This window comes from Psittacula echo, assembly GCF_963264785.1.
Source record: "Psittacula echo genome assembly, chromosome: Z".
NCBI classification, from domain to species: Eukaryota; Metazoa; Chordata; class Aves; order Psittaciformes; family Psittacidae; genus Psittacula; species Psittacula echo.
In genome coordinates, this window is record NC_137742.1 from 48222254 (window position 1) to 48250235 (window position 27982).

The window sequence follows — 27982 nt, forward strand, 5'->3', positions numbered from 1 at the left end:
CTAAACTTCTCCACTTCAGTTTGAACCTCTTACCCCTTGTCCTGTCACTACAGTCCCTGATGAAGAGTCCCTCCCCAGCATCCTTATAAGCCCCCTTCAGATACTGGAAGGCTGCTAGGAGGTTTCCACACCGCCTTCTCTTCTCCAGGCTGAACAGCCCCAACTTTCTCAGCCTCTCTTCATATGGGAGGTACTCCAGCACCCTAATCATCCCTGTGGCCCTCCTCTGGACTTGTTTCAAAAGCTCCATGTCCTTTTTATGTTGAGGACACCAGAACTGTACACAGTGCTCCAAGTAAGGTCTCACAAGAGCAGAGTAAAGGGGCAGGATCACCTCCTTCGACCTGCTGGTCATGCTCTTTTTGATGCAGCCCAGGACTTCCAGAGAAATGTTGTATAGGGTTAACTTCTCTCCTCCTCCAGGTAAGAAAGGATGGTGAACAGAACAGCATTGTTAACTGCCGTTTAAAAAATAAAAACAAAACAACAAAAAAAACCCCACAACAACAACAACCAAAAAACAAAACAAAACAAAACAAAAAAAAACAAACCACACAAAAAACCCCCACAAAAAAGCCACACAAAACCCCCCAAAACCCAAACAAACAAACAAACAAAAAAAAACCAAAAAAACCAACCACACACACCACAGAAATAATTAACCTGTCACTGTGAGGTTTAAAGATAAACCTGTTACAATTTACTGAGTTACCAAAAATTATCTTCCTCTTGTGAAAATTTCATGTTTCACTGTAAGTCAGAATTACAGCTGTGTTTTGAGTAGATTCATGTGAAAGTTAACCAATTCTGTTAAATACTGAAACCAAAGCTACTACTACTGTAAATCTGAATATTTACTATCAAATTTAACTTACAAGTGATCTTAAAGGTTCAATAAAGGTGACAAGCGAGAATTACATAGTTCAAGAATTAGATATCAAGATTTTAAATCAATCAAAAATGACAATATTTCTACCCTTTTACCAGTGTCTACACCGCAAACTTTACACCAAATTTTAAACCTACCTCATCACTGGGATCTTGCATTGCTTTTTTTTCAGAAGTCTGATCAGGTGGCAATTCACTGAGCTCCACATGAAAAAGAAAGAAAATAAAGCCATACAGTGCTGGTCCCAGGCCATTGCACAGACCTCTGACTCCAGTTATTATTCCTTGGACAACACCTAATGAAGAAAAGAAAGAGCACGATTGTTATTTTTTCTAATCAAGAATTAAACCTTGGGAGCCAACAGCTCTAAGTGTATTTTAACAGTTTTTCCAAAATAGCACATTGCATAATTATTTCTACATATTACAATCTTAAGGAATATACTGAAGAAAACTTCACTGGATTAAAATAATCCTCTGCATGACCACAGTCTGTTACTGCACATGCGTGCAACCGGGAACAATATGAGTTTTGAAAATGAGTAACTAAATTTATGTGCATGTTTGCAAGTCTAGTGTTCTGCACTAGTTCTTCCACCTTCACCTAAAACCTACAATGAAGAAAGCAGAGGTTAAGTGTGGTACCTGCTCAATTTATTTTCAAGTGAAATTTAGAGTAATCTATCTATGTGTTAAGGGCTGCTACTGGAAAAATACACACAAACTGTAACAGATTTTTTCCCCTTAGTCTAATTCCAGGATTTACTGTAGTATGAAATTTTCGGACAGTATATTCAGCAATACTGTAGTAAATTCACAATATTAGACTGGTTGCAGTATTACATTAGATTATTTTAAAAGCTTGATTAATCAGAGTTCTATGGGTATCTGTTCCAACTTCACTAAGTGTGACAACACTGTAAAAAGTTTTTTGACAATCTTACAGATTAAGATTCTACAGAACACTATTCTCACAATATCAGTAGTCTGGACATCTGCTTCCTCCTTAAGGCAGTAATAACTTGTAAAATAAAAGGAAAGAAAACATGCCAAAAAAGGAAGTTACCCAAATTTTTCTTCACAGGCTAACATGCAAGCTTAAATTCTTTGTGCCACTAGGTGGCAAAACTTCACTTTAGAAACTACTGTATTCCTGAGCTATTAACTGTAGTTTCCTCTATGTACAATAAAAAAAAATCAGTGATTTCTGTCAAGTAAGCTATTCATTTCATGACATAAGAAGAAAACAAGTCTTTCGAAACTCCTGAATTACTCTATTAGAAACAAAAAAGGGGGGCAGGAGAAAGATAAAACAAGCCATGTAAAATACTGTCTTTTGCACCTTTAAAACTCAATGGGAATCTCCCTTTTAAAAATATGGTACCTCCCATATCTGACTGCATCGATCTAACTCCAAGTTGTACAATGTTACAGTGAGACTGATACTTACAATTTATATGAACAGACTGGGGTTTTTTTACAGAGAACACTAAATCCGGTTATTATATATGCCAGTGTCATATATAATGACACACAGTGTGTGTGTTTCTCGGACCAACTACTTACTTAAGCTACCTTTTCTATTTCTTGAAAATCTTAAGTATTATAGCAAACAGGGACAAATTTTCACACAAATACAGCTACTTGTATGTTTCTTTTAATCTGGTAAAATATGGGTTTAGTTTCCATTAAAAATATGGCATTGTTACAATAATCCTCATTATCTACTTAGAGAATATTACTTTTAATAAAAAAAGAGGAAGGAAAAGAACCATGAAAGTTACCACTTCTGTTTTTGCTGCTTTTGTGGTACTTTTACAGGAATCTAGATGTAGCTGGTCAGACAGAAGCTATGTATTTCGCAATGCAAATTTCATAAATTTGTGTATTTCCTTCCTCTCCAGATAGATTGCCAGACTTCCACAGCTACTACCAAAGAAGTCATTACTCATCAACATATTTGTGAAGTACACGTAGATGAGTATTCTGCTTATAATATATATGATTGAATATATAAATATTCAACATATATTGAATATATTCAACATATATTGAATATATAAATATTCAACATATTTGTGAAGTACACGTAGATGAGTATTCTGCTTTCTAGTCAGAAGGGTTATTTAAGAAAGCAGTCTGATGCTCGAACAGAAATTCATTCAGTACTCACCTTGTTGGTCTGACTCTGCATTTCGTGAAACCAGAGCACCAATTGCCGGGAATGTAATGCTTGACATTGCTGCTACACCTCCTGCTACCCACATCATCCTGTGTTAAATACATAATCTGAATTGAAAATGAGACTGCTCATATTAACTTCTCTCCACCCCTCCAAAAAGTGCCACAAGGGTACCTTCAAAGGTACTCTTCTTAAAGTATTAAATCATCCAGTATGGGCTTTCTTCCTACTTCCCTCCCACAAATAACCCTGAAATTCTTGGAACAGAAGCATATTTGATACTACACTACCTTTACAGCAAAGGAAAAGATGGGAGTGGGAGTGAAGTAATGCACAGACTTTCCCTCTCCAAAAGCTGTACAAAGGAACAATTGTCACTCACAGGGTGTCCCAGTGAGGCAGTTCTCTACTTTGTGTAACTCACTACAAATTGCTCTGATAAAGAACTAGCATTTATCACTGTTAGTACAATAAGCTTTGTAAAGAAAAAGCTGTTCCAACTTTTCTAGTTGACTTCACTTCCAGTTTTTCCAACAGAATAAAATCAGTACAGTTTCCAAGACCAAATACATTTATAGTTGGAGAATAGCATGTTAGAAAATAAAAGAAAAAGAGGTCCAGTAACTGACTGATAGAATGGATCTAGTGCAATTACTGGAGAGAACATACTAGCTTGTGAGTTTAAGGAAAAGTTTTAACCACATTTGTAGATGTAAAATGCAGTTGACCAAAATGATGCAAACACTCATTTTTCAAAAGGTCTGTTGGTCTGCAGCTTGCACTACATACCCGGAATATTCTATCATTCCTACATGCAGCGCAAAATGCAGATGGAACTTTAACAGTGTAGCACAAGAATGCTCATTTCGCAGAACATTTACATACCCATGATAACCAAATTAAATGCAGAATTTCTCGGGAAAAACATTTTCAGTTCCTTAACAGGAATGTACCTATAAAAATGTGTGCTTACCAAGACTGAGATCCAAAACCATACCAAGCCAACTGAAAGATCTGAAAGCCAAGGCCAAGGAGAACCGTATTTTTGTTCCCTATGGATCTCATCAAGATACCAAGAAACACAGTCTGCAAGAGAAATTGGTTAACCCAAAAGTTATTTTAAAAAGCCAGATTGCTAAAGCGGTATCTCCTTCTACATAAAATATTTCAGAAGAGCTTTCAACTGCTGAGGAAATTAACACTATTTGTCCTCTTACTTTCCCTGTATTAAGTCCAAAATGCAGACCAGTCGTAACATTTGATGTACAAACATTCTTAACTATTAAAGGATTTCTACTTCAGGACATTGAGAAGCATAGGTACTGCCTTCTCTATGGATGTTTTATCTCAGTGCCTGCCTCTACTGTAACCAGGCTTTTGTTTCCACCTCTACAATTCTGTTTCATTACTGTCTAGAGAGTTCCACAATGAATGCTTGTACCAAGTTAAGACAGTACAGGCTGGATATTGGTTGCATTTACCAGTATCTACATACTTACTATGTCACTTAAATTTACTAGTATCTACATACTAATAAAAAAAAAAAAAAAAAAAAAAAGATTCAGACAAAAGTAATCTCTTTAAGTCTGGTGAATTACTATCCAAAGTTACAATTAAAACAAACAACTAAATCCTGATGCTTTTCCAACTTTACCACATGCAGTGAAATTTGGCGTTGGCGCTCAGTTCCTAGGCATTTTTAATTACATTTCCTGCTGACATTTTACACCACTGATATGACCTTTTTATCTCCTAATAAATCCTAATGGAAGACCACTGTTTCTCATCTGTTGGAAGTGTTTCTGCTGAGGGGCAAGGCGGTCTCAATCCACATACAACATGAATACATTCATGGCAAGAAGCAGATTGCACGTAGTAAGGCCAAGTATGTACAGACAACCTCACTCAGTTAACAGAGCGCACTATTTTTTTTTTTTTTTTTTTTACATAAAAAACTCAGCAACGCATCAGTAAAAAGCCAACGAAAATAAAACGACTGCAGAGCAGAGCACACTTCCCCTCTCACACAAATCTCATCCAAGTTTTCTTGTTCTCATACGAGGCAAAGCTAGCTTGAAAGCCAAACAGGAACAATACAGTACTTCTATTCACATGTGATCAGTTCCTTCTAGAAATATCCAAAATGCCAACACAAACCAGCTTTCGAAAGCAAAGGTGGTTTCAATAAGTGACACTTCTCAAAGAGTTCAAAAGCTTTTTCAAAAACTCAAAAGATTTTCAGCAAAAATACGGGTCTGAATAAAATATGACTGGCAAATGTCAGTGCACATTAACAGCATCAGAACAAACCACCCAGGAAGGCTTAAAATAATGCCTTGAATTGATAAGGAGGGACACAACTGACACCAGTAAAACTGGTAAACACTGAGAAATGTGTTGTTTACATTAAGACCTCCACCCTGCTAAGAATGGCAACAAGGTTACATTATATGTGCCACTCCTTTTTCAGTTAACACAAAAGGAAGACAGGAATACTGTACCCATAAAGATAACAAAGATCACATCATAAAAAATGTTTAATTTCTAAAATGTATAAAGCACCTGTACAAAAATCAGTTCACTGTTCCCAATTAAGATATATAAAAGCAATATACCAGTTCCTCACGGCTCCTCAGTACCCATGCTGAGTCTGAATAACCCTCAACAAACAATGTCAACTCCAGTGTTGTCTGTATGTAAATTTGACATAATTAGCCAAATCAAGAGATGCAAGAACATGACTTTTGCTTAACATAACTCATTTTCCTTTCAGAAAGCCTTGTATTAAGAAACCAATTTCCTACATTATTTTAATAATATAAAACAAGAGTTCCAGTAAATTTAATGATCCAAGCATAGCAAATTTTATTTTCATTTTCTGACGCCCTGGTACAAAAATTCTAAAATAATTAAGATTTAAAGCAAGACATTTACCCAGAGTAGGAATCATAAAATCATAGAACGGTTTGTGTTGGAAGGAACCTTAAAGATCATTTACTTCCAACCCACCTTTCACTACACCAGGTTGCCCAAAGCCCCATCCAACCTGGCCTTGCACACTGCCAGGGGTTGGGCACCCACAGCTTCTCTGAGCCACCTGTGCCAACATCTCAACACCCTCACAGTAAAGAATTTCTTCCTAACGTCTAATCTAAATATGCCCTTTTCAGTTTAAAGAGGTTACCCCTTGCCTATCAGTACAAGCCCTTCTAGAAAGTGCCTTCCCAGATTTCTTGTAGGCCCCCTTTAGGTACAGGAATAAGCTGCTACAAGCTTACGCTGCTATAAGGTCTCCCCAGAGCCTTCTCTTCTCCAGGCTAAACAAGCCCAACTCTCTCAACTTCTCTTCACAGGAGAGCTGCTCCAGCCCCCTGATCATCTTCATGGCCCTCTTCTGGACTTGCTCAAGCAGGTCCACATGCCTCTTGTGCTGGGGGCCCCAGACTGGTTGCAACACTGCAGGTGAGGTCTCGTGAGAGCAGAGCACATGGGGAGAATCATCTCCCTTGGCCTGCTGGCCATGCTTCTTTGGAGATGCAGCCCAGAACACAGGTGGCTTTCTGGCCTGCAAGTGCACATTGCTGGGTCACATTTTGCTCCTCATCAACCAACACACTCAAGTCCTTCTCCTCATGGCCGCTCTCAATCCATTCTTCACCCAGCCTGGATTTGTGCTTGGGATTGCCCCAACCCAGGTGCAGAACCGGAACCTTGCATTTGGCCTTTTCTCTGACAAAGATGTCAAACAGCACCGGTTCCAATATCAATCCTAGAGGGACACCAATCCTCATTGGTCTCCACTCGAATATTGTGCTGTTCACTACAACTCTTTGAGTGCGACCCTCCAGCCAATTCCATATCCACTCAGTGGTTCATCTGTCAAATCCACATCTTTCTAATTCAGAGTCAAGGATGTCACGCAGCACAGCATCAAATGATTTGCAGAAGTCCAGGCAGACAACGTCACTTGCACCTTCATTACTCACTAACGTCGTAGCCCCATCTTGGAAGGCCACCACATTTGTGAAGCATGATCTGACAGTACCAATCACTCCCTTACTTTCCATGTGCCTTAGCATAGTTTCCACATGGATCTGCTCCATGATTTTGCCAGGCACTCAGGCGAGACTGATCGGGGGTCTTCCTTTTTTCCCCCTTTTTAAAACAGGTATTCTATTTCCCCTTTTCCATCAGTGGGAACATCACTGGACTGCCACGACTTCTCAAATATCATGGATAGTGGCTTAGGCACTTCATCTGCCATTTCTCTCAGAATCTGTAGATGCCTCTTATGGGGCCCCGTAGACCCGTGCACTTCAAAGTCCTTAGATGGTCTTGAACCTGATCTTCTCCTGCAGCGGGAGGTTCTTCATTCTCCCAGTGCATTTGCCTTCTGTGACTTGGGCAGTGTGGCTGGAGCTCTTGCTCGTGAAGACCAAGGGAAAAAAGTCACTGAGTACCTCAGCCTTCTCCACATCCCGGGTAACAGTGTCTCCCATTTCCTTCCACCGGGAGGCCACATTTCCCTGGTCTTCCCTTTATCACCAGCATACCTACAGAATCTTTCCTCATTGCCCTTGATGTCCCTGGCGAGATTTACTTCTGTCAGGGCTTTAGCTTTTCTAACCTGATGCCTGACTTCCTCTTTGTCAGGATGCAATGCTCTTGAACTTGAAGGTGGTGATCCTGGAATATTAACCAGCTTTTTGGGGCCCCTCTTTCCTCCAGTGATATATCCCGTGTACCGAGGAAATCCCTGAAAAGGACGAAGTCTACTCTCCTGAAGTACAGGACAGTGAGCTTGCTGTCTGCCCTCCTCACTACCTTAAGGATCTTGAACTGCACCATTTCCTGGTTACTGCAGCCAAGGCTGCCCTCCAGCTTTACATTCCACACCATCTCCTCCTTATTGGTAAGAAGAAAGTCCCGTATTGCACCTTGTTGTCTTCTCCATCACTTAAAAGGGAAGATACCATCAACAAATTCCAGGAACCTCTTGGATTCCTTACTTCCTGTTGTGTTCTCCCTCTAACAGATATATCAGGATGGTTGAAGTCCCATGTCGGGACAGGGCTCATGAACATGAGGCCACACCTATCTGTCTACAGAGAAGAACTCATTTACTCAGTCTTCCTTGTCAGGCAGCCTGTAGCAGACCCCTGTTTCAAAGTCACCTGCCGCTGCCCTCCCTTTAATTCTGACCTATGAACTCTCATTCAGCTCCTCATCCACCCCCACGTGGAGCTCCATGCACTCCAGCTGTCCACTGTCACTGAGGGCAAGAGCCCCTCTTCTTCTCCCTTGCCTGTCCTTCCTGAAAAAGCTTATATGCTTCCATTTGAACACTCTGGTCATAGGAGCCATCCCACCACATCTTCATGATGCCAAGATCATAGCCCTGCAGGCATGCATATATCTCTAACTCCTCTTGTTTACTCCCCATGCTACATGCATTGGCATACAAGCATTTAAGGTGGGCTCCCAATGAAGCCGACTTACTGGCTGGGGTAGCTAAAGTTTTCTTTCTGCTGCTGTTCAGGTGTTCTCCTGCTGACCTGCAATCCTTCTCCAGACTATGCATCTCTCACCGGCACTGGCATCAAACTGGTAAGAATGGCAATAATAGTATGGATTGAGGTTCCTCTCCCCTGGCATCTTTAGTTTCAAGCCTTCTTCACCATGTTGGCAAGCTTATAACCAAAGGTGCTCTTTCCCTTCTCTGACAGATGGACCCCATCAGCCCACAGCAACCCAGGTTTCTCAAAGTGAGCCCCATGGTCTAGGTTGCCAAACCGCTGGCTGTGGTACCAGTCCATGACCTATAATCACTTAGACTCAACTGGCCCTTTCAAACCCTTTCCCTCTGACTGGAAGGATTAATGAAAAAGCTACCTGAACTCCGGAGTCTCTTAGGGCTGCTACAAGAGCTTTGTAATCCTTCTTGGTACGGCAAGGAGCAGTCTGAGGAGGACCACTGGTGCCCATGTAAACAACAGCAGCAAATAATAGTGAACTTTACAAGGCCTGGTAGTTGCTCAGTGACATCCCTGATTATGAGCCCCTGGTAAACAGCGCACCACTCTAGAAAGTGCACCAGGTCAGCAAATGGGTGTCTCATACTTCACAGAAGACAGTCGCCTACCAACTATCACCTTTTCTTAGTTGTGTTGGTTGTTACATGGGGAGCAGACCGGGCTACTGTATTCAGCTCCAGCCTCTCTTCTGATGTGACAGGTCTTTCCTCTTTAGTCTAATGCAGTTCAGCAAGGGTACCTCTAGGCTTTGGGGATGCTTCTTCCTTCTGCAGGCCCTTCCCACTGCAAGCTTCAATCCTTCTGTGTTATTGGCCCATTCCCTTCTGTGGGTGCTGGAGGGGAATTCTTGTCTTTTTGGCTGTGGAGTCACTGCAGACTGTGCTTGGAACCAGCTATCTAACACCTTCTTAGTCTCCTTGATGTTGCACAGCCTTCTCACTGCCTCCTGCAGCTAAGCCACCTGCTGTAGGTGGTTTTCCACTTAAGCACACTTTCTGCAGGCAGGTCTGCTGCCTGTCCCTGCCCCAGGAGAAAGGTCTGGACATTTCCTGCACTCGAGTTCTGCTTTGCAGCCTCTCCCTTCAGCAGCTTCATCTGGGTACAGGCATTGGAGCAGATCCCCCAGCCAACACCGCAGCCTTTGCTCTCATATGAGCGCCCACCATTCTGCCTTGAGGGTCTGACCTGTGCAGGTGGCCACAGAATGGTGCTCAGTTGCTGGATTACTGGACTTCAAGTCTCTACTTGGCCAGTGGAATGTCTGTCCTTCAAAGAGACAGCCTCCCAAGTGAACTGCTGTGCAACCCGCTGCACCACAACCCAGCTGATGTGCTATGCCCTGTTGGACTGTCCTGCTGGTGGTGCTCCTGGTCACTCATGTTCCCCAGGGCTGCCATGTGTGGGAGTAGTGAGTGACCGCTGTTACTCCAGGCCCCACACACACCTCATCTGCCATTCTGATGTGAGCTGCTGGCTCTGTCAAGTCTTGGCACTCCCCTGGGGTTTTTCAGGCTCATGAACCTTTGTCGTGGTTTAAGCCCCGGCTGTAAATTAGAACCACGCAGTCTACTTCCCCCCCCCACCCCCCAGAGGAATGGGGAGGAGAATCGAAAGAATGTAACTCCCACGGGTTGAGATAAAAACAGTCCAGTAACTCAGGTATAACACAAATCACTACTGCTGCCACCAATAATAATAATGATAAGAGAAATAACAAAGGAAGAAAATATGATACCGCTCGCCGGAAAAGAGCCCGACCGAAAAGAGGACGTGCCCTTCCGGGTAGCTCCCAGTTACATCCCCGGGCATGACGTGCTGTGGTATGGAATACCTCTTTGGCTAGTTTGGGTCAGGCGTCCTGTCCCTGCTTCCTCCCAGCCCCTCCTCCTCCCTGGCAGAGCATGAGACTCACAAAGTCCTTGGTCAGTCTAAACATCGGTGTTATCAGCTCTTCCCAGGCCAAAAGTCAAAAACACAGTGCTGCAACAGCTACTAAGAAGGAGAAAAACTGACTGCTACTGATGAACCCAGGACAGTATCCACCCCTTATTTCATACCATTCACGTCATGCTCAGATCCCACATTTTCCATATACCCTCACTCTCATCTCAGTGCACTGTTATCTTAGTGAACGGACCAATTCCTATAAAGCTACTGAGTCCATTCGGTTCATGATGTTGGGCTCCATCTCTTGTAACAGTCTTTCAGGGCAGGAGAAGCTGTGTGCAGTGTTGGATCGTTGTCTGCTGATGCTGATCATTCCTTTACTGTAGAACTCGTCCGGTTCTATCAAAGTTCATTCTCTGTTGGGATGATGGTCGGAGGGAAGTCAGGGCCAGTCGCTGGTGCCCTGCAGACTTCTAGTTGATGGCTATAGCAGGCAACAGCGTACAATTGAGTTCATTGTCTGTTTTCCCCTAAAATCAAATCCCCTTGAGGTACGCATCGGACTTCCCCATCTTCCTGCATTACCCACCAAGTATATCCAGGTCCCTGAGCAAAAGCAATCCCACGAGTGGGTTTGCCTTTACCTGAAGCAGGAATAACCCAGACTGTCTTCCCCAGCAAATTCTTCATGTGCACCACAGGAACTTTGTCCCCCTCTACAATATGTAAAAGTTCTGACTGGGCTGGGCCAGCCCTGTTGGCAGATCCTCTGGTGTTGACCAACCAGGTGGCCTTTGGTAAGTGTGTATCCCAATGCTTGAAAGTTCCCCCACCCATTGCTCTCAGTGTAGTTTTTAACAGCCCATTATACCGTTCGATTTTCCCAGAGGCTGGTGCATGGTAGGGGATGTGATATACCCACTCAATGCCGTGCTCTTTGGCCCAAGTGTCTATAAGGTTATTCCGGAAATGAGTCCCATTATCTGATTCAATTCTTTCTGGGGTGCCATGTCACCACAAAATCTGGTTCTCAAGGCCCAGGATAGTGTTCCGGGCAGTGGCATGGGGCACAGCGTATGTTTCCAGCCATCCGGTGGTTGCTTCCACCATGGTAAGCACATGGCGCTTGCCTTGGCCGGTTGGTGGGAGTGTGATATAATCAATCTGCCAGGCCTCCCCATATTTATACTTCAGCCATCGTCCTCCATACCAAAGAGGCTTTAACCGTTTGGCTTGTTTAATTGCAGCACGTTTCACACTCATGAATAACCTGGGCAATAGTGTCCATTTTTAAGTCCACCCCTCAATCACGGGCCCATCTGTATGTTGCATCTCTGCCCTGATGGCCTGAAGTGTCATGGGCCCACTGGGCCAAAAATAATTCACCTTTATGTTGCCAATCTAAGTCCATCTGAGCCACTTCAATCTTAGCAGCTTTATCCACTTCTTGGTTGTTCTGGTGTTCCTCAGTGGCCCGACTCTTGGGTACATGGGCGTCTACATGGCGTACCTTCACCACCAGGTTCTGCACCCGGGCAGCGATATCTTGCCACAGTGCAGCAGCCCAGATGGGTTTACCTCTGCATTGCCAGTTGCTCTGCTTCCATTGCTGCAACCACCCCCACAGGGCATTTGCCACCATCCATGAGTCAGTATAGAGATAAAGTACTGGCCACTTTTCTCGTTCAGCAATGTCCAGGGCCAGCTGGATGGCTTTCACCTCGGCAAACTGACTCGATTCACCCTCCCCTTCAGCAGTTTCTGCAACTTGTCGTTGAGGACTCCATACAGCTGCCTTCCATCTCCGATGCTTTCCCACAATACGGCAGGACCCATCAGTAAACAAGGCATACTGCCTTTCACTTTCTGACAGTTTATTATATGGTGGGGCCTCTTCAGCACGCATCACCTCCTCCTCTGGTGACATTCCAAAATCTTTGCCCTCTGGCCAGTCCATGATGACTTCTAGAATGCCTGGACGACTGGGATTTCCTATTCGAGCTCGTTGTGTAATTAGTGCAGCCCATTTACTCCATGTCGCATCGGTTGCATGATGTGTAGAAGAGACCCTGCCTTTGAACATCCAGCCCAGAACGGGCAACCGGGGTGCCAGGAGGAGCTGTGCTTCAGTGCCAATCACCTCCGAAGCAGCTCGAACCCCTTCATAGGCTGCCAGTATCTCTTTCTCAGTTGGGGTATAGCTGGCCTCAGATCCTTTGTATCCCCGACTCCAAAAGCCGAGGGGTCGACCTCGAGTCTCCCCTGGAGCTTTCTGCCAGAGACTCCAGGTAGGACCATTCTCCCCAGCTGCGGTGTACAGTACATTTTTACATCTGGCCCAGTTCGGACTGGTCCAAGGGCCACTGCATGAACTATCTCACGTTTAATTTGCTCAAAGGCTTGTTGCTGCTTAGGGCCTCATTTAAAATCGTTCTTCTTCCGGGTCACATGATAGAGAGGGCTTACAATCGAACTGTAATTTGGGATGTGCATTCTCCAGAACCCCACAGCACCCAAGAAAGCTTGTGTTTCTTTCTTATTAGTTGGTGGAGACATTACTGTTATTTTGTTGATCACGACTGTAGGGATCTGGCGACGTCCATCTTGCCATTTTATTCCCAAAAACTGAATCTCCTGTGCAGGTCCCTTGACCTTACTCCGTTTTATGGCAAAACCAGCTTTCATCAGGATTTGGATTATTTTCCTCCCTTTCTCAAAGACTTCTTCTGCTGTATCACCCCACACAATAATGTCATCAATGTACTGCAGGTGTTCTGGAGCTTGCCCCTGTTCCAGTGCATTCTGGATCAGTCCATGGCAGATGGTAGGGCTGTGTTTCCACCCCTGGGGCAGTCGGTTCCAAGTGTACTGGACGCCCCTCCAAGTAAAAGCAAACTGTGGCCTGCACTCTGCTGCCAAAGGAATTGAGAAGAATGCATTGGCAATATCAATCGTGGCATACCACTTGGCTGCCTTTGACTCCAGTTCATACTGAAGGTCTAGCATGTCCGGTGCGGCAGCACTCAATGGTGGTGTGACTTCATTCAGGCCACGATAGTCTGCTGTTAGTCTCCACTCTCAGTTAGACTTTCGCACTGGCCATATGGGGCTATTAAAGGGTGAGCGGGTCCTGCTGATCACTCCCTGACTCTCCAGACTACGGATCAGTTTATGGATGGGAATCAGGGAGTCTCGGTTGGTGCAATATTGCCGCCGGTGCACTGTTGCGGTTGCGATTGGCACTTGTTGTTCTTCGACCTTCAGCAACCCCACAACAGAAGGGATCCTCTGAGAGACCAGGCAAGGTGGACAGCTGCTCATTTTCCTCAGTCTCCAAAGCAGCAATACCAAAAGCCCATCGGTACCCTTTTGGGTCTTTGAAGTACCCTCTCCTGAGGTAATCTATGCCGAGGATGCATGGAGCCTCTGGACCAGTCACAATGGGGTGCTTTTGCCATTTCCTCCCAGTCAGGCTGATCTCAGCCTCCAGTACAGTCAACTCTTGGGATCCTCCTGTCACTCCAGAGATATAGATGGGTTCCACCCCTTGACAGCTTGACGGCATCAGGGTACACTGTGCACCGGTATCTACGAGAGCTTTATACTTCAGTGGGACTGATGTGCCAGGCCATCTGACTCACACAGTCCAGTAAATCCGATTATCCCCTACCTCCACCTGGCTGGAGGCAGGGTCCCTCTAACAGTCATCACAACGTTGGACACCTAAGTCATGTTGAAAGGGATTATTCTTCGTTATCACAGGAGCTGGAGTAAAACCAGCTCTTCCACTCCATCTGGGAACCTGCTCACCAGAGACTGAAGCCGCAGCTCTCATGGGATGATTAGTCTTGACCCTTGTTCCTATTTTCAGTTCATGCACCCCTTCCTCCAAAGCTGAAGTAGGTTTTCCATCCCACTTTGTCATGTCTTCTCCATGATCCCACAAGAAAAACCATAGGGTGGCCCGTGGTGTATGCCTTCTGTATCTTCTCTCTCGAACAATAGGACGTCTTTTGTTAACAGCTGAGACGTGTGTTGGTACACGTGAGGAGCTGGATAAATCAGATAGATCGTCCCTCAATTGTTTGACATCCTGAAACAGTTTTTCCACAGCTGAGATGATGGAAGGGGTGAGATTGTCTTCGAACTCTCGGAGTTTATGAATCATTTCATCCACTGTTGGTGTTACTATGTCACCCCAGGTTACTGTTGCCAATGAATGGGCATATGATGAGGGTGCATTCCGTGTAAGTTTTCGCCACATGGGTCGTGTACATTCGACTTCATCTGGGTCTATGGGTATATCTCCGTTATTCGGTTTGATGTGATAAATCATCTCTACGATGGCTGATTCCCTCAGAGACTGGATGCCTTTGTCTAAAGTAGTCCACTTGGCCGAACGACTCGTAACATCGTCCTTGTATGGAAACCTTTCTTTCACAGCTGCCAAGAGCCACCTCCAAAGACTGAGGGACGTTTTCTCTCTTGCAATTGCTTTGTCAATTCCCCCTTCTCTAGCAAGTGATCCCAGCTGCTTGGCTTCCGTACCTCCTAGTTCATGACCATCGGCCCCATTGTCCCAGCATCGGAGCAACCAGGTGATGATGTGCTCCCCTGGTTGACGGGTAAAATCTTCTCGCATATTCCATAGCTCGGTTGAGGTCCGAGGTCGAGAAGTCACCTCTTCTTCTTCTTCGTCATGGGATGATGACTCCTGATCAGATGGTGGCCCGGGTGGTGAATACATTGTTTCTTCATCTTGCTTCACCCTTCTTGCCTCTTTTTTTGCTTTTTCTCTTGCGTACAGGGGCAATCGATATTGGTACGAATTGGTCCTCCGGTTTAGCTGCAGTCATTATCACTGTGGTTTGAGTAGCAACAGTACTTGTCGCTGGGGGTGGTGTAGCTGCTGTGGTTGGAGCTGGAGTAGCTTCGCTGTCTGTTGCAGTTGAAGTTTGAGTAGCGGCTGTACTTGTCGCTGGGGTAGCTTCGCTGTCTGTTGCAGTCGAAGTTTGAGTAGTGGCTGTACTTGTCGCTGGGGTAGCGGCACTGTCTGTTGCAGTCAAAGTTTGAGTAGCGGCTGTACTTGTCGCTGGGGGTGGTGTAGCTGCTGTGCTCAGAGCTGGAGTAGCTGCGCTGTCTGTTGCTTCACCCTCAGATCCAGGGACATTTTTTCCCTTTTGAAGGTGCTGGATAGTGTTGAACAAGGCCCAGTAAGCATAGGCCAAGCCCCAGCACGTTGCCATGATTTGTCCCTCTCTGGTGTGACCAGGATGACAACACACCTCATTTAAGTGTTTTACTAATTTTCTGGATTTTGCAGTTGTTCGGTGGTGAAATTCCAATACACTGGAGGGGCCCACTGACCTAGATACTTGCCCATACTATCCCACACACCCTGCCACTCATGGCTATCCAACCTCGGGGAAAATCTCTCGGTCCTCCTATTTTGTCGTCTAAGCCCAGATAAGACCCAAACCCGACTCTGCTTAACTCCTGAGATCAGACGTAATGGTTGTGAACAAAACACACTCTGGTCAGATCTGTCGTTATCTCAACCCTTCGGGCCCCACGTTGGGCGCCAAAAAGAACTGTCGTGGTTTAAGCCCCGGCTGTAAATTAGAACCACGCAGTCTACTTCCCCCCCCTACTCCCCAGAGGGATGGGGAGGAGAATCAAAAGAATGCAACTCCCACGGGTTGAGATAAAAACAGTCCAGTAACTCAGGTATAACACAAATCACTACTGCTGCCACCAATAATAATAATGATAAGAGAAATAACAAAGGAAGAAAATATGATACCGCTCGCCGGAAAAGAGCCCGACCGAAAAGAGGATGTGCCCTTCCGGGTAGCTCCCAGTTACATCCCCGGGCATGACGTGCTGTGGTATGGAATACCTCTTTGGCTAGTTTGGGTCAGGCGTCCTGTCCCTGCTTCCTCCCGGCCCCTCCTCCTCCCTGGCAGAGCATGAGACTCACAAAGTCCTTGGTCAGTCTAAACATCCGTGTTATCAGCTCTTCCCAGGCCAAAAGTCAAAAACACAGTGCTGCAACAGCTACTAAGGAGAAAAACTGACTGCTACTGCTGAACCCAGGACAAACTTCCACCCCATACACTGTGACCCTCAGCCCCTCTGTGAAATGTGCCTCCTCCAGAGCTGAACACCTCAGCAGGTTACAGAAAGAAATGAATATAACATTTAGTGAATGCAAGATATACTGGCATTTTAGAGCATGTAAAAAGTTTATAGACTTAATAGTCAGAAGAGTGTGCCTTGACATACAGTTTGTACTGTCTAATTAAACACTAAAAAGAATACAGCTTACCTGAGCTATTATAGACAGAATGCCTACCACAGCAATAAATGCTGCAATGCTGGCAGATCCAAAACCTATAATCTGAAGAGAAGCAGAAAATACATAAAACAAATGCCAAACACAATCCAGAACAATCACAAGCAAAGAGGTATCTTTTTCAAAGAAAACACTGATCTCTGCTTATAATCTAAATCTATACAGGAAGAGTCCTCTTTCAAGAATAATCCCTAACTTGACCAATTGCCAAGATCTCAATACAAGAAGAAAAAAAATGCCTTAAAAAAAGGAGACAGAGGAAGTAATGTATTTGGAAACTCTCACAGACACAATAGGTTTTCAATAGGCAAGGTCCCGCCTCAAAACATACAAACTGCTCTGTGGAATGGGAACAAAGGTCTACTTAACTTTATGAACACATGCTTAAACTTATGGCAAGGTTTATGCACCAGGAGTCAAGTCTTGGCTTAGCAAAGTACACACTGACTTTATTTTTTAAAGCTGTATTTTGCCAGAACGTAGTTTCCTGAGCAAAGTTTTCAATAAGAAACATGTCTTAGGGAATAGGGAATACTTATTTAAATGTCCTTAGTGAGACACAAAGAGACCAACATTTACCTGTCGCAAGTACAGAAAAAAGCTGGAATACTGGCCAGCCTCAGGCAGATAGGAGAGAAACACTGTAATGCATATCAGGAGAACGGTAGAATCTTTTCTAACCTTCTTCAAAGACTGTAAAGAAACAAAGCAAGTATTGGAACATTTATACAAAGTCTAATGAAAGCTCAAAGAAAGCAGAAGGTAAATTCACTTTTTAAAAATGTTTTAACCATGCACATCAGTAAAAAAAAAAAAAAAAAAAAAATCACACATGGAAACAGATAAGCTGAACATTAAGTTCTAAACAACTTCCTGTTATATATGGTTTGTGGTATCTAATTCTTTTGCAAAGTGTCCTTTGATTTTGAAGCTACTGCTCAGTGCCAAATTACAAGTATTCACTAAAAACAGCATCATACAGTATTTAAGGAAATGCTTATCTTCTAACTGATCCCTGTAACAATCTGTTCAGAAAGATGCTAGCAAATAATATAGCCTCATTACAACTGTTTCTCTTCCCAAACTATGAGAGCTACTTTTCCTTGTTCACCCTTATACTTGTTCACCTTATAGTTGTTTATCCATAATATCAATCACTTTGAGTAACTAATAAAGTGTGGAAAACAAATTCTTTTCACTGCAGGCTTTCAAGCTTGTCACTCATCTCTTAGCATTCATAAGCAGTTCCCAGCAAGATGAAATCTCATGAAGAACAATCACTCTTTCCCCTCTTAAGATGTCAAGGTGTAACACAAACACAAATTAGCTAAGTAAGTGTAAATAACTGAACAAGTCACTAGAATAACTGCATGTTTTAACCCTTCCTATATATGCCTGTAGAAAAATCAGGCTTTAGAGATTCATTCTAGATTAAAAAGAAATCAAATACAGCCAAAAGTGGAATTAAGGAGTGGGGAGACATGTTGCCAACCAAAACTAGGAAACATAAGATGAATATGGAAAGTCTTACAGGATCAGGTTTTAGGGTCTGTAGCAGAGTAAATATTCAGCATTTCTCTTAGGACAAAATAGAATAAGTTAGAAAATGAAAGCATTTTCTTTTTGGATTTCAAAACAAACATTGCTTCCTATTCAAGAATTACTTAATCCATAAATTTTGAGTTGGTTTCAGTTTGTAAGTGTAGCTAGACCTTTTGTGCAAGAGTAAACAACAGAGATTATGGTATACTGGTCAATCTAGAAATAAGATTAAAGATTTCTCAAGCATATAAAAATGCAATTAATTATTATTGATCAATCACCATCTAATTATTAATTACTTATTACTCTTACTGCGAAAAGGTCTGCTTGTTCCCATGATATAGAAGCTCCCCACGAAGCAGGTCTTATTTTTTCTGGCAGAGATTCAGGTACAGCTAGCAGAATGAAGCAGATGTCCACAACTGCCACCAATGTGGCCACTAGCACAACGAGGTTATCTCCATAGCTGGCAGACAAGTATGCTCCAATGGCAGGACTAGTTACCAAACTTGCTGCAAAAGTGGCAGATACCTGTACACAAGAACAGTTCACGAATTTGTCGAAGTAGTCATTCTGCCACTGAAGAAAAATGAGGCAATCACACCTCCCCAGAAATGTGGTTTTGAAAATAACACCAGTTAAAATTAAGTAAAAAAATAAAACCAAGGAAAAAAAAAAAAAAAAACAAAACACACAAACAAACAAGCAAACAAACAACTTACCACAGTAAACATGGGTCACGATAAAATTTTCCATTTCCCCATCCTCCTCCACAGCCCACCAGAGGAGACAGAATTCGCAGTTACAGAGCAAGTTTGGCCCAAAAGAAACAGCTCTTACTTTCAAATGCTCTAAAATGTTTTTTGTTTTCCAATTACCAATTTATGAGATTTCACTGAGAAAGTTGTCAGCACATTTAAATGCCTGCCTAAGTGAGCCTGAGCCTCAGCACTTTGGGTAATACACAGAATAATACATAATGCCTTTATTAACAGTTTGCATTTTAAATATATAACAACCGTAAGTTAGTACAGCAAACTAGAAAATCATTAGCTACATCTTCAATAACTGCTTTGCTTCATGTTATGCTGTAGTGAAAAGCAGCTACAGATCACTTACTATATTAACATACATTGGAACATGGTGAAAAATGAAGTACTGTAGTTAAATTTCACTATTAAAACCTTCAGGAAAGGTTGCAATAAAGCTGGTTTGTTTGGGTTTTTTAATGATTACTCTTTTCCAGTGCCCAAAATAAAAACACTCTGCAGAACTGTTTTACAGAATAAGAATGCAAGCTAGAAATTTAGCTTTATGCAAAGCTAGAAAAAAAATCCTAAGCAAAAGGTGTAACAAATAGATTAGAAAGAGATACAGCCCTCATCAGAACAACCACACTCTTGTCTATCGCTTTACAGAATTTCAGATGAAGGTGTTTCTGTGAACAAACAAACAAAAACCCAAACAAAATAAACCTGTCTGAAGGCAGGCAAATATATGTCATATAAGTATACTTAAAGCCCTCTTTAAAGGCAGCAGAAATAAAGAGGGAATTCCAGAACTTCGGCACCTGTTGTCTGCTCTGCTAAACAATACACACAAGTTTGGTCAAGAGAACTAAGTACTTTATTTTCTTAACTGTTAAATCAAATTCTGAGGAATCATCCGTCTCTAAGGCTAAAAAGAAATGGAAACCTTAACAGCTCAAAGTACAGTACAGTTGGCCAAAAATCAAGTCCATGAATACATGTGTAGTGAAAACATACGCACAGAGGATGAAGGGATAAATGACGTTCAAAAGCTAAGGGCATCTACCAATGGGCATCTACCAATGGGCCTTCAAAACCTAAACCAGTATAGGTACTCAAGAAAGCAAACTAAGCAAGAATTACATTATTATTGAAAAGGTTAGTTTGTACTAACCTGAACTATTTCCTTCTTCTCTTGCTAATTAAAAAAGGTCACAACAAAGTTACCAAAATTACTACATTATGCATTTTTACCCTTCCTGACGGTCTTGACTACAAAAAAAGCCATTCTGTATTAAAAATAAATCACATAAAGTGCAATTTATGTGTGGTGAAAAGATATTGCTGAAGTACTAAGTAACTTCTATTAAATAACAAGTATTAAATAACCTTTAAGAACATTTCTTGTTCTGCCTACAAAACTTAAAACCTGTTTTGTTATTCATGCCTTCTATGCAGATAAAGTTGTCAAATTCTTACTCTGTTCCTATGAGCACAGAGCAGTCTGTAAGACACTGAAAAGTCTAACTTATATTTCCCAAACTCTACCACAGTGCCTTGATGCTTGATATTCACTCTTTTCTCTATCAACCTCATTACATTAACCAGGAAACAATCTGTGCACCAAAACACAAGTTCAATATGAAGGTCATAATCTGACCTTTTTTTTCCACATTCAGCATATCTTACCAGTCCATAGGCTGTAATTCTTTCATGTTCTTGTGTTACATCAGCTACATAGGCAAATATTACAGAAAAGGTAACAGAAAAGATTCCAGACATCGAAATCATAGCAAAGTACCACCTAATGATTTAAAAGCAACAATTAGAAAGTTTAAGCTAAGACATCTAGCTACTTTACTAATCAAGCAAGTTTGTATTTAAGCTATGAGAAGCATTCCTCAAGAACGAACATACACCTTTACTAGAGATGAATGACACAGTCTCACCTAAATACTGGAACACAGCGTTTTAATTTTTTATATCTACTGATTACTTTACGTCAGCCTGAAGTAAGTGGCCCTTTCAAGACAGGCTACCTATACATTTTCACTCTCAAAGGTGAAGAAGTTATAAAAAATTAATTATCTGAGAACTCAGATTTTCAACCAGTTAAGGAATAATGTATCACATATAAAGCTTCAGAAACTAAACTTTCAATGCACTCAGTGTACACAAACTTCTACACTAAATCCTTCTACACTGCACAATCAATGTAAATGAAACTGAAGCTAAGTCAATTCCACTCAGTTAAGACTTCAAAGTTGCCTAGTCAAAGAGTTAAAGGATCTAATTTACAGCAATTATACTTTTCTGTGGTAAATAAATTCCAGGGTTCTTTCAGTTTTACAAGTATGTTTCTTACAGCACTTTTAGTCCTCGGGGGAATAAAAATTAACAGCTGAGCTTAAAACTGAGTTAGACAGTACTATCAAACCATTTAATTAGTTACACTTGTTATCTTAAAAGTAGAAATTATTAAATGTGATTTAGTTACGCTTTTAACACTCGAAAAGCTATGGAATAACACAATCATGTTTTGAATGGAAATTGTCCCTCTCCCACTTCCTCAAACAACTTGTCTGCTTGGATTCCTGCTGTATTGAGAAGCTTGCTATTAGAAGTCTGCACCACTTACCTTGGACTTATTCTCATTAATGGAATTGGGGCACAAGTGAAGAAAACTGTAATAAGAAGAAAATATTTTCTTCCCCATGCATCTGACAGAGCACCTATTAGCGGAGCACTAAGAAAAGAGAAAAAGCCCTGTGACAGAAAAAAACAATTAATATGTATATATACATTTCCAAGTTTTATTTGACAATATAGAAAAGAACTACCAGTGAACTTGATTTAAAACTAACCACAAAATAGTAGTTTACTGAAATAGTATGAAACTTCTTCTACTTTTTAATGATTCTGACATTTTGTATTTCAAATCTATAAAATCTGACTGCATAAAAAAAAACAAAAACAAAAAACAAACAAAAAAAAAACCTCAACCACATATATTTCTTCAAAATCAATTTAATTCAATACAGAAGTACCACAGACTGCAAAAGCTACTATAAAACCTCCAAAATATCATATTATAGAACGGTTTGTGTTGGAAGGAACCTTAAAGATCATTTACTTCCAACCCACCTTTCACTACACCAGGTTGCCCAAAGCCCCATCCAACCTGGCCTTGCACACTGCCAGGGGTTGGGCACCCACAGCTTCTCTGAGCCACCTGTGCCAACATCTCAACACCCTCACAGTAAAGAATTTCTTCCTAACGTCTAATCTAAATATGCCCTTTTCAGTTTAAAGAGGTTACCCCTTGCCTATCAGTACAAGCCCTTCTAGAAAGTGCCTTCCCAGATTTCTTGTAGGCCCCCTTTAGGTACAGGAATAAGCTGCTACAAGCTTACGCTGCTATAAGGTCTCCCCAGAGCCTTCTCTTCTCCAGGCTAAACAAGCCCAACTCTCTCAACTTCTCTTCACAGGAGAGCTGCTCCAGCCCCCTGATCATCTTCATGGCCCTCTTCTGGACTTGCTCAAGCAGGTCCACATGCCTCTTGTGCTGGGGGCCCCAGACTGGTTGCAACACTGCAGGTGAGGTCTCGTGAGAGCAGAGCACATGGGGAGAATCATCTCCCTTGGCCTGCTGGCCATGCTTCTTTGGAGATGCAGCCCAGAACACAGGTGGCTTTCTGGCCTGCAAGTGCACATTGCTGGGTCACATTTTGCTCCTCATCAACCAACACACTCAAGTCCTTCTCCTCATGGCCGCTCTCAATCCATTCTTCACCCAGCCTGGATTTGTGCTTGGGATTGCCCCAACCCAGGTGCAGAACCGGAACCTTGCATTTGGCCTTTTCTCTGACAAAGATGTCAAACAGCACCGGTTCCAATATCAATCCTAGAGGGACACCAATCCTCATTGGTCTCCACTCGAATATTGTGCTGTTCACTACAACTCTTTGAGTGCGACCCTCCAGCCAATTCCATATCCACTCAGTGGTTCATCTGTCAAATCCACATCTTTCTAATTCAGAGTCAAGGATGTCACGCAGCACAGCATCAAATGATTTGCAGAAGTCCAGGCAGACAACGTCACTTGCACCTTCATTACTCACTAACGTCGTAGCCCCATCTTGGAAGGCCACCACATTTGTGAAGCATGATCTGACAGTACCAATCACTCCCTTACTTTCCATGTGCCTTAGCATAGTTTCCACATGGATCTGCTCCATGATTTTGCCAGGCACTCAGGCGAGACTGATCGGGGGTCTTCCTTTTTTCCCCCTTTTTAAAACAGGTATTCTATTTCCCCTTTTCCATCAGTGGGAACATCACTGGACTGCCACGACTTCTCAAATATCATGGATAGTGGCTTAGGCACTTCATCTGCCATTTCTCTCAGAATCTGTAGATGCCTCTTATGGGGCCCCGTAGACCCGTGCACTTCAAAGTCCTTAGATGGTCTTGAACCTGATCTTCTCCTGCAGCGGGAGGTTCTTCATTCTCCCAGTGCATTTGCCTTCTGTGACTTGGGCAGTGTGGCTGGAGCTCTTGCTCGTGAAGACCAAGGGAAAAAAGTCACTGAGTACCTCAGCCTTCTCCACATCCCGGGTAACAGTGTCTCCCATTTCCTTCCACCGGGAGGCCACATTTCCCTGGTCTTCCTTTTATCACCAGCATACCTACAGAATCTTTCCTCATTGCCCTTGATGTCCCTGGCGAGATTTACTTCTGTCAGGGCTTTAGCTTTTCTAACCTGGTCCCTGGCTGCTCAGACTATTACAGTCTAGTTTCATAATGGACATCTTTGTTCTATACTACCTAATTATCATACACAGGACAATTGTACATTGCAGGTATGAGGATCATTTGAGTAAGCTTGACAACTTTAGGCAGTGGAACACCAAATGATATTCCAGTGGCAATTGTCAGACTTACAGGTACATCTGTTATGCAAAATACTAAGGATCAAATATTACATTTTTCAGCACTTCATAAAGTCCTGAAATACAGGCCTCAAAACTGTTATGTATTCGTCAGAAGAATTAAAATAAGCAAAGCCTTTCACAGGTTTGTTAACTGCAAAACCCCCAAAATGGATGCATCCTCCTCCTAATTAGCATAGTGTTGTCTCATCAATCCAACTCTGCCGTAATTCCAAATGTTAGCAAATATATGGTTCCACAAACACTTCAATACACTGGAAGTCTACTCCAGCTAACTTTAGCTAACTGACGGTATTCAAATATAGTCACCTTCAAGTTTAACATATACGTACAGTATATTGTACTAGATCACTGTTCTTCCAAATCCCAATAAACTCCGATTCCAGTGATTTCAGTATGTAAATTGAGAGCAAAAGCTCTAAAGCCAGAACACTGGATCCTAGGACAGTTAGATGCCTTGCTCAGTTGATATTTATGCTTTTGCTCCTTAAGAGTCAGACTTCAGTAGAATATAACACGTTTTGCTGTCACTTGAAACACATTCGATTTTTCATAAATAGCATTGCAAAGAAAGTATTGGATGCTGATGTGCAAGCTCACTCTAGTGTATGCTCCCCTGTTTATTAAAACTATTCAAGCAACACACAGCTTTAGACTATATATATATATATATGCTCTGTAGATAATATACGGAAAACCTTCTACTCACAGTATCACAGTATGTTAGAGATTGGAAGGGACCTCAAAAGATCATCTAGTCCAATCCCCCTGCCAGAGCAGGAACACCTAAATAAGGTTACATAGGAATGTGTCCAGGCGGGTTTTGAATGTCTCCAGAGAAGGAGACTCCACAACCTCCCTGGGCAGCCTGTTCCAGTGTTCTGTCACCCTCACTGAGAAGAAGTTTCTTCTCAAGTTTAAGTGGAACCTCTTGTGTTCCAGTTTGTACCCATTACCCCTTGTCTTATCATAGTTTGCCATTGAGAAGAGCCTGGCTCCATCCTCATGACACTCCCCCTTTATATATTTATATACACTAATAAGGTCCCCCCGCAGTCTCCTCTTCTCCAAACTATAGAGACCCAGCTCCCTCAGCCTTTCCTCATAAGGGAGATGCTCCACTCCCTTAATCATCTTTGTCGCCCTGCGCTGGACTCTCTCCAGCAGGTCCCTATCCTTCTTGAACTGAGGGGCCCAGAACTGGACACAATATTCCAGATGCAGTCTCACCAGGGCAGAGTAGAGGGGAAGGAGGACCTCTCTCGACCTACTGACCACCCCCCTTCCAATACACCCCAGGATGCCATTGGCCTTCTTGGCCACAAGGGCACAGTGTTGGCTCATGGTCATCCTGCCATCCACTAGGACCCCCAGGTCCCTCTCCCCTACACTACTCTCTAACAGGTCGTTCCCCAACCTATACTGGAACCTGGGGTTGTTCCTGCCCAGATGCAGGACTCTACACTTTCCCTTGTTATATTTCATCAAGTTTCTCCCTGCCCAACTCTCCAGCCTGTCCAGGTCTCGCTGGATGGCAGCACAGCCTTCTGGCGTGTCAGCCACTCCTCCCAGCTTAGTGTCATCAGCAAACTTGCTGACAGTACACTCAATTCCCTCATCTAAATCGTTGATGAATATATTAAATAATACTGGTCCCAATACTGACCCTTGAGGCACTCCACTAGATACAGCCCTCCAACTGGACTCCGCCCCATAGACTACAACTCTCTGGCTTCTGTCCTTCAGCCAGTTCGCAGTCCATCTCACTACCTGATCATCCAGGCCACACTTCCTCAATTTAGCTATGAGGATGCTGTGGGAGACTGTGTCAAATGCTTTGCTGAAGTCAAGGTAGACCACATCCACCACTCTGCCATCATCCATCCACAATGTTATTTCCTCATAAAAGGCTAGGAGGTTGGTCAAGCATGACTTCCCCTTGGTAAAGCCATGTTGACTGCCCCTCATAACCCTCTTATCCTTAACATGCCTTAAGATGGCATCAAGGATAAGGTGTTCCATCACTTTCCCAGGGATGGAGGTGAGGCTGACCTGTCTATAGTTACCCGGGTCCTCCTTCTTGCCCTTTTTGAAAACTGGAGTGACATTTGCTTTCCTCCAGTCCTCAGGCACCTCTGCCGTTTCCCAAGACTTGGTAAAGATGATGGAGAGTGGTCTAGCAATGACTTCCGCCAGTTCCCTCAGCACCCGCGGGTGCATCCCATCTGGACTCATGGATTTATGGATGTCCAGATTGCTCAACTGGTCCCTAACCCATTCCTCATGGACTAAGGCAAACTGCTCCAGTGACCTGACTTCATCTGAGGTCTCAGGAGTACAGGGCTCTTCAGGACTGCCTCCAGCAGAGTAGACTGAGACAAAGAAGGCATTCAATAACTCTGCCATCTCTGTATCTTCTGTCACCAGGGCACCCATCCCATTCACCAGTGGGCCAACCTTGCCTCTGGAGTTAGTTTTATCAGCTATGTATTTGAAAAAGCTCTTTCTGTTGTCCTTGACCCCTCTGGCCAGATATAATTCTAAGGAGGCCTTAGCCATCCTAGCTGCCTTCCTACATCCTCTAGCAGCAGCCTTATATTCCTCCCGAGTGGCCAGCCCCTCCTTCCATGACCTATAAACTCTCCTCTTCCACTTGAGCATACGCAGCAGTTCCTTATTCAGCCACGCAGGTCTCCTGGCCCTCTTCCTTGACTTCCTACGTGTTGGGATGCTCAGCTCTTGAGCTTGGAATAAGCAATTCTTGAATGCCAACCAACTATCTTGGGCCCCTTTACCTTCAAGCAGCCTTGCCCATGGGACTTCCCCTAGCAATTGCTTGAAAAGGCCAAAGTTTGCCCTGCTGAAGTCCAGGGTTGCAATTCTACTTGCTATTGTACTGGTCCTACCACACAAGATCCTGAATTCCACCATCTCGTGGTCGCTGCAACCAAGGCAGCCCTCAACCCTTACTGCTTCGACCAGACCCTCTTTGTTAGTGAGGATGAGATCCAGCAGCGCTCCTCTCCTGGTTGGCTCATCCACCATTTGCATGAGGAAGGTATCATCCATACACTGGAGGAACCTCCTGGACTGTGGCTGGGTTGCTGAGTAGTCCTTCCAGCAAACATCAGGGAAATTAAAATCCCCCACGACGACCACGGCCTGTGACTGTGAGGCCGCTCTCAGCTGCTTGTAGAAGGCCTCATCAACTTCCTCACCCTGATCTGGTGGCCTGTAACAGACACCCACAACAGTATCACCCCTGCCAGCCTGCCCCTTAATTCTCATCCACAGACTCTCAACTCGCTCATCCCCTGTTCCTGGACAGAGCTCAGTACATTGCAGCTGCTCTCGCACATAAAGAGCAACCCCACCACCCCGCCTGGCTGGCCTGTCTTTCCTGAAAAGGACATAGCCCTCCATGAGTATATTCCAGTCATGCGAGCTGTCCCACCACGTCTCTGTAATTGCCACCAGATCATAATCTCCTGACTTAACACAGGTCTCCAACTCCTCCTGCTTATTTCCCATGCTGCACGCATTGGTGTACAGGCATTTCAAGGAGGGAGCTGAGCTCACCAATTTCACCCTAGGATTATAGGAGGCCTCCCGGTCTTCATCAATCCTAGAGTGCTGCCCCACTGGGGCAAGCCCAGTTACAACCCCATCTCCCTTCGAATCTAGTTTAAAGCTCTCCAAACTCACTACTTTTAAGTGACTCTCACTGTAACATTGCAAACAGAGTTGAAAGAAAACACAAAGAGGAACCTGAACTTTGCTATTCTAAGAGATAAATACAAAGTTAACTTCCTCTTTCAGTATGAGATATCCTGACATCCCCAGTGCATAGTGATATCATCCTAAAGATGTCATGTTTTTACACATAAGAACAA

The 27982-nt window shown here is 43.3% G+C and overlaps 1 protein-coding gene across 1 annotated transcript in view; it reads right to left on the bottom strand.

Annotated features, from left to right (window-relative positions):
* Positions 1–27982, bottom strand: part of LOC308232151 (hippocampus abundant transcript-like protein 1) — a gene marked incomplete at its 5' end in the record, with an annotated part of 46116 nt that overhangs the window by 4679 nt on the left and 13455 nt on the right. The window contains 8 exons of the mRNA XM_080638215.1: positions 1027–1184; positions 3062–3159; positions 4044–4156; positions 16820–16891; positions 17426–17539; positions 18701–18919; positions 20827–20941; positions 21776–21903. Of these exons, the coding sequence (XP_080494341.1) occupies positions 1027–1184; positions 3062–3159; positions 4044–4156; positions 16820–16891; positions 17426–17539; positions 18701–18919; positions 20827–20941; positions 21776–21903 (1017 nt within the window). The remainder of the gene's footprint in view (positions 1–1026; positions 1185–3061; positions 3160–4043; positions 4157–16819; positions 16892–17425; positions 17540–18700; positions 18920–20826; positions 20942–21775; positions 21904–27982) is intronic.